Consider the following 8568-nt stretch of genomic DNA (forward strand, 5'->3'; position numbering starts at 1 on the left):
GAGTCAGTAGGCTAGCAAGTCGGGAAGGACTGAGAACCTGGGAGGGGTTGACCCTGGACATGGAAATGAGGATGAAAATGGGCCAGGATGAGCGGAACAGGTAAAGGGTATAGTTTGATTGCCCTGTAGCTGCCTGAGCCCATGAAGAGTTGCAGAGGACCTTCTAAATCAAGCCTAATCCCACTGTTCACTTGTTTCCAGCACTGGAAATGGAAGTTTTGAATTTCACTTGACTCCAGGGAGATCTGGAACTGCTCCAGGAATATTTGTGTTGGATGCTATGAAAGAGAATAGGGAAGTCATTTTGGGATGTGTAAATACAATTGTGCAAGGACAAGGTACGTTTGTGTTTCTGTCTTCAAAGTTTACTTTTAAGTTTTATGAGAAGTTATGTCAGAGATATAAAACAATTTTTTTGTGTGGTGGCTAAATAGAAACTATCAAGGAAAGAAATACAGTTGGACCTTGTGGACATAAAAGATAGAATGTGACTTTTAGAGTAGCTCGCCCTACCTAAACTGAGCCTTAGTCAGCCAGCAGGGTAAACAGAAGTTTTCAGGGAAAATAGTTCTAGGCTGGAAGTATCTTTGCTAATTCCAAATTCAGATACAGTTGACCCTTGAACAATAGGGAGGTCCATTGCAGGTCTACTTATATGCAGATTTGGGTTTTTTCTTTTTTTATCAATACGATACAGTACTATAAATGTTTTTTCTCTTCCTTGACTTTCTTAATAACATTTTCTTTTCTCTAGCTTACTTTATTAAAGAATACAACATATGAAAAGAATGTAAAGTATGTGTCATTTGACTGTTAATGTTAATAGTAAGGCTTCTAATCAACAGACTATTCATAGTTAAGTTTTGGGTGAATCAAAAATTAGACATGACTGCCCAGGGCATCAGCACCCTTAACCCCCCTGTTGTTCCAGGGTCAACTGTAATTTCTTTCTGCTGGAGATGTTTTCTTTTTGTGGTTAACAAAAGAGTACCCATTTGTATTCATCAGAGTTCTCCCCAAGAAACAGAACCAATAGATGTGTGTGTGTACACAAAATCACACTATTATTTTTGTATATATATTTTGTATACATATCATATATATACAAAAATAACCCTCTGTATACTAAAGAAAGAAAATACGCAAGAAGAGTTATTTTAAGAAATTGGCTCATGTAATTTTAGAGTCTGGCAAGCCCCTACAGGGCAGGTAGGCAGGATGAAGACCCAGGGAAGAGTTGATGTTGGAGCTTGTAGTCCGAGGGCAGTCTAGAGCCAGAATTCCCCCTTCCTTGGGGGACCTTCCATCTTTTCTCTCTTAAGATTTAAACTTGTGGAGAGTAATTTGCTTTTTTCAAAGTCTACTGATTTAAATATTAATCTAAAAAATACCTTCACAGAGACATTTAAACTGGTGTTTGACGAAATATCTGGACACCATGGCCTAACCAAGTTGATCCGTAAAATTAACCATCCTACTTAGTACCTTTGCTTTGGAAATAAGAATTTAACTGTGTACTTTGACTTCAAGAGTTGAACTAGAACAAGAACAGAACTTGGCATGCTGTGGGAGCCAGTGACTGTGGGAAGCCTTCATGGGACTTCAGGAAATTTCATTTTATTGCTTTAATTTATGGAAGCTTTGTGTCTCTTAATTACATTGTCATTGAAAACTTTCCTTCTGGTCTGTCCAATTTAAAACTTTTGATGAGGAGTTAGAAGAGAAATAAGACATAATGAAAATGATGGAGCCAGGGAAATCTCCCTAATTCCCACATTTCATTAGCATGCTTTGCATTTTGAGAGCACTCTGCACATCTCTTCTTATTTCACCAGTGCCAAACCATACAGAAACAGAAGGGCTGTCAAGGAAGAGCAGAGAGTGGGTGGTGTGCTGGAGCAAACAGAGAATCCCACAAGGGAGTATGTATTCAGGTTAGCTGGAGGCCCCCACATTTTCGAGAGCCAATAGCACAGACTGTCCCAACTCATCATTTCAGAGCAATGTTAGCTGGAAGAGGAATTTCTGGCCATGGTTTTCGAAATAAAAATCACCTACTGCATGACTTAGTGCATTTGTTGATCATTATTAAATATTTTGAAACATCTTTTCATCATCGGAAGTTAGTTTGTCCATTTCTTCCCTAAAACTTGTTGTAAGAAAAGAAAAGGAAAAAAAGGTGTTATTTTGCCAAAATTAGAAGGGTTAGGCAAGAATCCTCCATTTAACAATTTTTTTAAAAGATTCTGTTTATTTATTCATGAGAGACAGAGGCTGAGGGAGAAACAGGCTCCCCGCAGGGAGCCTGATGCAGGACTTGGTCCCAGGACCCCAGGATCACGCCTTGAGCCGAAAGCAGACGCTCAACCACTGAACCATCCAGGTGCCCCATTTAACAATTTAGAGGACTTCATTTCTTGGTGCGTTTCTTCTAAAAAGAACAAAGCACTTTTTTGTTTTTGCATTTACTATCTCTTTTGTTCCCACTCCTGGTTTCTGCCGAAACAGAGGCTCGGCCGAGTTAAGTAATAACTGTCTGGCCTTGACTCCTGAGAAGGTCTCCTCTGAATCCAGTGTCCTCTAAGGATGGCTTCTCCGGGATGGCTGCTTATTCCTAGTCTCTTGGAACCATGGGAGCTCTCCAGGCTCTCCAGGGTGCTCTGCAGGGTACTACAGGGGACATGTGCGGTGACAAACAGGCAGGGCCAGGGGAGGATCTCAGGGGGAGGAGGGGCAGGGTAGCAGTGGGGCTTGCTCACCTGAGCAGCTGGTCCAACCGACCCGAGAGGAGAGAGGAGCCCATGCTGAGCTCCTGCAGACAAGTGAAGCAGCCCATCTGGGCCAGGAAGCAACGGAAGTTGTCCTCACCATCCACAGAGGGCCGCCTGGAGTCCCCGTGCACGTAGTACAGCCGCAGGCTGGCCAGGTGCTGGAAGCGGGCCACATGTGGGATGATAACAGACAGGCCACGTAGACCCAAGCAGCCCGCGTCCAGCAGCTGCAGCAAAGCCACAGTGTTGAGCATGGGCAGGTCCTCCAACGCAGATTAAAAAAAAAAAAAAATGTGTATGTAGGACGGAGATTTTCCCTTGTATGTCTCACATTCACCTAAAGCACAGAATACCCCAAAAGCAAAGATAGTGCTCTCTCCTGCAGGACACTGAAACTGTGAGAGTCAGGGGACCTAATTACAGCATGTTATCTGAGCTGGCGTTGGAGGAAGGTGAAAGCGTGGTCTGGAACACAGATGGAGAATAAGTGACAATAAAGAAACATCTTAAAGTGGTGATGGGGTATGTTGGGAAGTTCATGTAGAATAGCTTCACAGTCTTCTGAGAGGGGGGTAAGTAGACAATACAAAGATGGTGAAAAAATGACCATGAGCTTGAGATGAAGCATGGTTGGAACTGGCCACTGTAGCTGAGAAATGAGAAATGAAGAAAGGGATTGCCAAGCAGCTGGGCCCAGGAAGCAGGCACTGTGGTTCTCCAGGAGCGTGTGACTACCCAGGAGTAGGAGCAAGAGGACATGATAAACAGAGGAGGTCGAAAGGTAGCTAAGCCCAGAGTTGACAAGCTTGAGTGCAAGTGCTGACCATGAGTTCTAGGCAAGATGGAGAGACAAGGAGACCAGTTGTGAATATGGAAGAGGATTGAGGAGTTAAAGTCATGGGAGGAGCCCTGTGAGAAATAGGCTGAATACTCTTTGTCCATGGAATTCCTTTGTGCATCGGTCATCGCCATTAATCCTTATGAATTTGCCTTCCCTGAACGCTTTTTGGTTTCCCTTCTACTGAAATGTTCTCCTCCTTCGGGTTCAGGTCAAGTCTTGCCTGCTCCAAGACATTCTCTTTGCTATTCCTAGTTTTGTCGGCATCCTTTCTCAAACCTCCCTCAGAACTTCTTCTGGGGCAGCCCCGGTGGTGCAGCGGTTTAGTGCTGCCTGCAGCCCGGGGTGTGATCCTAAGACCCTGGATCGAGTCCCACGTCGGGCTCCCTGCATGGAGCCTGCTTCTCTCTGCCTGTGTCTCTGCCTCTCTTTCGCTCTCTCTGAATGAATAAATAAATAAATAAATCTTAAAAAAAAAAAAAAAACTTTTTCTGGGACATTTAAATTACTTCAGAATTCTAGTCATCAATTTTACCCATTGTATACATCTTATCTCCTTGTGAAGACTGGCAACTTGTCCTGGTGTAAGAATTGAGTCATATGCTACTTTTATTTTTCTAACATGAGAAAATGCAATTTAAACACAACCGTGCTTAATATAAAAAAAAAAGTATTGGTTGATTATCCAGTGAATGGCGTTACCACCATATACTTATTTTGTCAGATTTTTTTTCTATTTGAGAATTTGCAACATACTGACCTGATCACTCATGAGAAGTTCAGAATATCTGTCAAATAATTCTTACTTCCAATGTTAATTGTCTCTATGAACCACTTGATTCCAACAAAATGCTCACGGAAGAGAGGATCCCAAGCACTTATTTTAAATTATTAAATTATGATAGAATCAAAAGAACTAAAACTCTCTCTAGATATTTTATATTCCCTTGAATTAAGAGTAGAGCAGCTTTGTGCTTTGTTTTTAATATGTAACAAAGTGACTTGTATCTAGCACAACAGATAAATACACGGTGACTTGTATCTAGCAACAAATAAATATTGAATGATAGAGTATGATAGAGTATGATGAACATTTAGTGTAATGAATAGACGATGACTTTTCTGCATGGACCAAAATTGCTACCAACAGGTCAGCCCTACCTCTAACTAGCTGATGACCTTGGACAAGGCACTTCCTCTTTCTCCTTCAATTTCCTCCCACCCATGAGATGCTTGAGTGGACTTTAGGCTCAAGCAGTGTAGGGCTGACTGTAGGAACCCCGGCCACCAGCTCTTCTGCGTGGCTACATTGTGGCCTTCCACTAGTGGGCGCCATTGAGCAGACTTCAGAGCCTCTGCCCTCCAGAGCGGCCCACACAGCATTTCCCATCTTCACTGACGCATTTGGATCTGAAATGATGTATGATTATGAAAGTCATTGGCATAATTCGATTCCATCAGCTATTCTTAAGGTCTTCCCTGGCCCTCTGGTTTTGAGTCATGCCACACTGGAAGCTTGCAGTTTTGCCTTCGGAGCCTGTTGCCATCGAAACAGTTCATCCTCTATGGAAAATGCTGAACTTCATAGTGCTTTGCTCTTCCTCTTCATAGGCAATTAATCTCTTTCTGCATATTGAAGACAGGCATCAACCTCCCTGAGCTCGTGGCCTAAATTTCGTGGGCAAAACCTTAGAGATGACTTAAGATGTAGAGGTTCAGAGCAGAGGGAAAGTTTAGGAATCATTCTAGTCAAATCCTCTTGTTTTACGGAAGAAAAGTCAGGTCCAGAGAGGCGAAGTGATTGGTGGAAAACCACCCTGCCCTTCAGGGTATAAGGCAGGGCTGGAACCCGGGGACAATTCTGAACCAGAAGTAGAACCATGACTGCGTGGTTCCTCTTACCTTTCATTACCTGCCCTTTCAGACACCCTCGATGATGTGGAAGGTATGTGAGCTGCAGCTTGCATTAGTCTGGTTTTGTATAAACGTCCTTCATTTTGCCTTTATTGGCAGCTCATTATATGCCAAGTGCTGGGCTGAGCTCCCAAAACACGTTATGTCTCTAATCCCAGGCCATGCAATCTAGGCTCGCAAGGATGGTCTCTGAAGCCTGCCACCTCTGAAGTCCCAGCTCCGCTTCTCAAGAGCCATGTGGGTTAGGGCAAGTGATATACGCTCCCTGTGCCTCATTTTCCTCTGCTGAATCTGGGAATGATAATAGAACCTCCTTCTATTTAGTGAGATAAAGCACACAAGCTACTTAGCAGAGGACCTGGCCTGTGGGAAGCACTCCAGAAATGTTAGCTATTGTTTTTATCATTTTTAATCATTAGTGTCCTTCACACTGATATTCAACACAAGAACTATCTATGTACTTTCACATTTATCATGTAAATGGAGTTTTAAAAGTGTGTACATAGCTGTCAATGTGTTAATAACTGTATATGTTTCTCCATCATATAAATAATGTCACTGTGAAATGAATAAATAAATAAAACCAAAGTGGTATAATTATCCTAAAAGAAAATAAAGCTATGATAGGGGCACCTGTGTGGCTCAATTAGTAAAGCGCCCGACTCTTGGTTTTGGCTCAGGTCATAATCTCGGGGTCCTGAGACCAAGCCCCACATTGGGTCCATGCTCAGCTCAGACTCTGCTCTTCCCTTGCCTTCTGCTCCTCCTCCAGCTTGCACGCTCTCTCCAAATAAATATACATACATAAAATTTTTAAAACTCTGTGTTAGTCTTCAAGCCCATTTTATTTTCTTGTGATGTCTCTCTTTACCCTCATATTTAAAGAGATCAAAACAAAAACAAGAAAACACTCTCCTTCAAAGGCATTATCACACTTCTTCCTAACGGTCTCCCTCTCTCTATTTTTTCTTTTAAGGATTGGCACTCTGACCCAAAGTCCCTTTTGGCTTTGGATTTTTACACTTTTTGATCAGTAGGAGATAATTATGGTTCACTTTTTTCTTCACAGAAGGGGACAGTGAAAGGCAGTGGAGACTTTGATTCCCCACACTGGTTCATGTGGCGGTGGTAGTGTCTGAACCGTGCATTAGATCCCCATAACAATAGCCCCTCGTGTTTACAAGTTACATAAGTACATAAGTTCCTGCCTTCCAGACAGCCATCAGAGTTAATGCATCACAGTCCGAGGATTCTGCTTGAATTCTTGACAGGCTCATCATTCAAAGCAATCGTTGTGTTTAGTTTGTTGCATTATAAACCTGAAAGCCAGGGTTCTAGATATAAATAGTGTGCACAGTTGGACAACAGCATTGCCATCAGGGTGAGATCACTTCCAGGAAAACGCTGAAATGTAGCAATGGGAATAACATCTGGCCTTTCCACAGTTGCATTTGATTTAGCCTTGGACATCCTACATAAAATAGAGGCTGTATTTATTAATGACTTCAGTTTCCATAAAGGTCACTCATTTTAACTTGAAAAGTAAGACCTCCATAGCTATTTGTCAAACGTACTATGTTTAGGGTATAGATACAAAGCTCATTGGGTTTTATAATTGTTTGCTTGCCTGTTCCTCTCTGGTGTAATCATCCATTCCCACCTTACACCATACCAAAGGAATACAGGCAAAGAGGACCCCAGGGAGCAAAGTTTACCGATTTTTTTGGGGTCGTGGTGGTGGTGATAGACTGGGGAAAAAAGTGTCCATTCAATAAAATAAGCTCAAAATGGAAATCTTTTGTTTCTCGCTTTCCATTTCAGTATCTGGATATCATTTTAGTTTTCCCTGTGTAACAATGAATCTCTCTCTCTCTCTCTCTCTCTCTCTCTTTCTTTTTCCAGGTTATATGGCCAACCAAAATAAAGCCTCCCTTCCCAGCCTTCTGTGAAGCTAGATGTGAAAGTAACCAGTTCTGTCCAATGAGATATAAGCAGGAATAGTACTTGCAAATTCTGGAAAGTGTTTCTTAAAATGAGCTTGTGAAATCCCTTTTCTTCTTCATCCTGTGTTTGGAATGTGATTCCAACAGCTGGAATTTCAGCAACCATTTTGAACCAGGAATGGCCTTGAAAATGGGAGGTCCGTGTAGTGAAAGCACGGAGTAGAAAGCCTCAGTCTCTGACACCATGGAGGATCTTAATAATCCTGGACAGAGAACTTCCAGATTACTGTAGAAAAATAGTATAAAAACAATAATGTTGAAAAAAGAAAAATATACAGTTCAATGATCCATCAAAAGAGAAAGGTCCATTAACTACCAGTTGATCAATTTTTGTAAATATTCCAGTTAGACTTGAGAAAATAATGTATCCTTTGTGGTTTGGATGGAAGAAAATGGTCAGTTTGCTAATCATGTTGTTTACATTTACTGTATTTCTACTGGCTACTTGCCTGCTCTCTCAGTTATCCAAACATGTGTGTAATAATCTCCCATTATGATTGCATTTGACACTTTATTCAAGAGTTTATAGTTTGAGTCTATTTTATTAGATGCATACAATGTTAGAATATCATCCTCTGAATTGAGCTATTTGTTAAAAAGTGTTTATCTCTGGTAATGCACTTTACCTTCAAGTGTCCTTTTGTCTTTGGATATTAATCTAGCAAAACCAAATATATTTAGTGACTTCCATGTAAATCATCTTTTAATCTTTTGCTTTTAACCTTTCCGGATCCCTATGTTTTTTGAGACACGTCTCTTGTAAATGTATGTGGTTGAGGCTTGTATTTTTTTTATCTTTACTTATTTTTAAAGATTATTTATTTATTAATGAGAGACACACAGAGAGAGAGAGGGAGAGAGAGGCAGAGACACAGGCAGAGGAAGAAGCATGCAGGGAGCCCGACGTGGGACTCGATCCCGGGTCTCCAGGATCAGGCCCTGGGCTGAAGGCGGTGGTAAACTGCTGAGCCACCCTAAAGAGCCCCATGTTCTTTTAATTAGAACATGTAAAGTGCCTTAGCCATACTGAAGAAGCATGATA

General features: G+C 41.6%; 1 protein-coding gene across 1 annotated transcript; it reads right to left on the reverse strand.

The window, feature by feature from the left end:
• Positions 1-2265: 2265 nt before the first annotated feature.
• On the reverse strand, positions 2266-3028 carry LOC112650324 (leucine-rich repeat-containing protein 14-like). Its single transcript, XM_025433086.3, has 2 exons — positions 2760-3028; positions 2266-2670 (listed from the first exon to the last, which is right to left on the reverse strand). The coding sequence occupies exons 1-2, from the start codon at positions 3023-3025 to the stop codon at positions 2469-2471; spliced, it is 468 nt and encodes a 155-aa protein (XP_025288871.1). The 5' UTR covers positions 3026-3028; the 3' UTR covers positions 2266-2468.
• Between the last annotated feature and the right edge of the window lie 5540 nt (positions 3029-8568).

This window comes from Canis lupus, chromosome 11 (assembly GCF_003254725.2).
Source record: "Canis lupus dingo isolate Sandy chromosome 11, ASM325472v2, whole genome shotgun sequence".
In the NCBI taxonomy this organism is placed as follows: domain Eukaryota; kingdom Metazoa; phylum Chordata; class Mammalia; order Carnivora; family Canidae; genus Canis; species Canis lupus.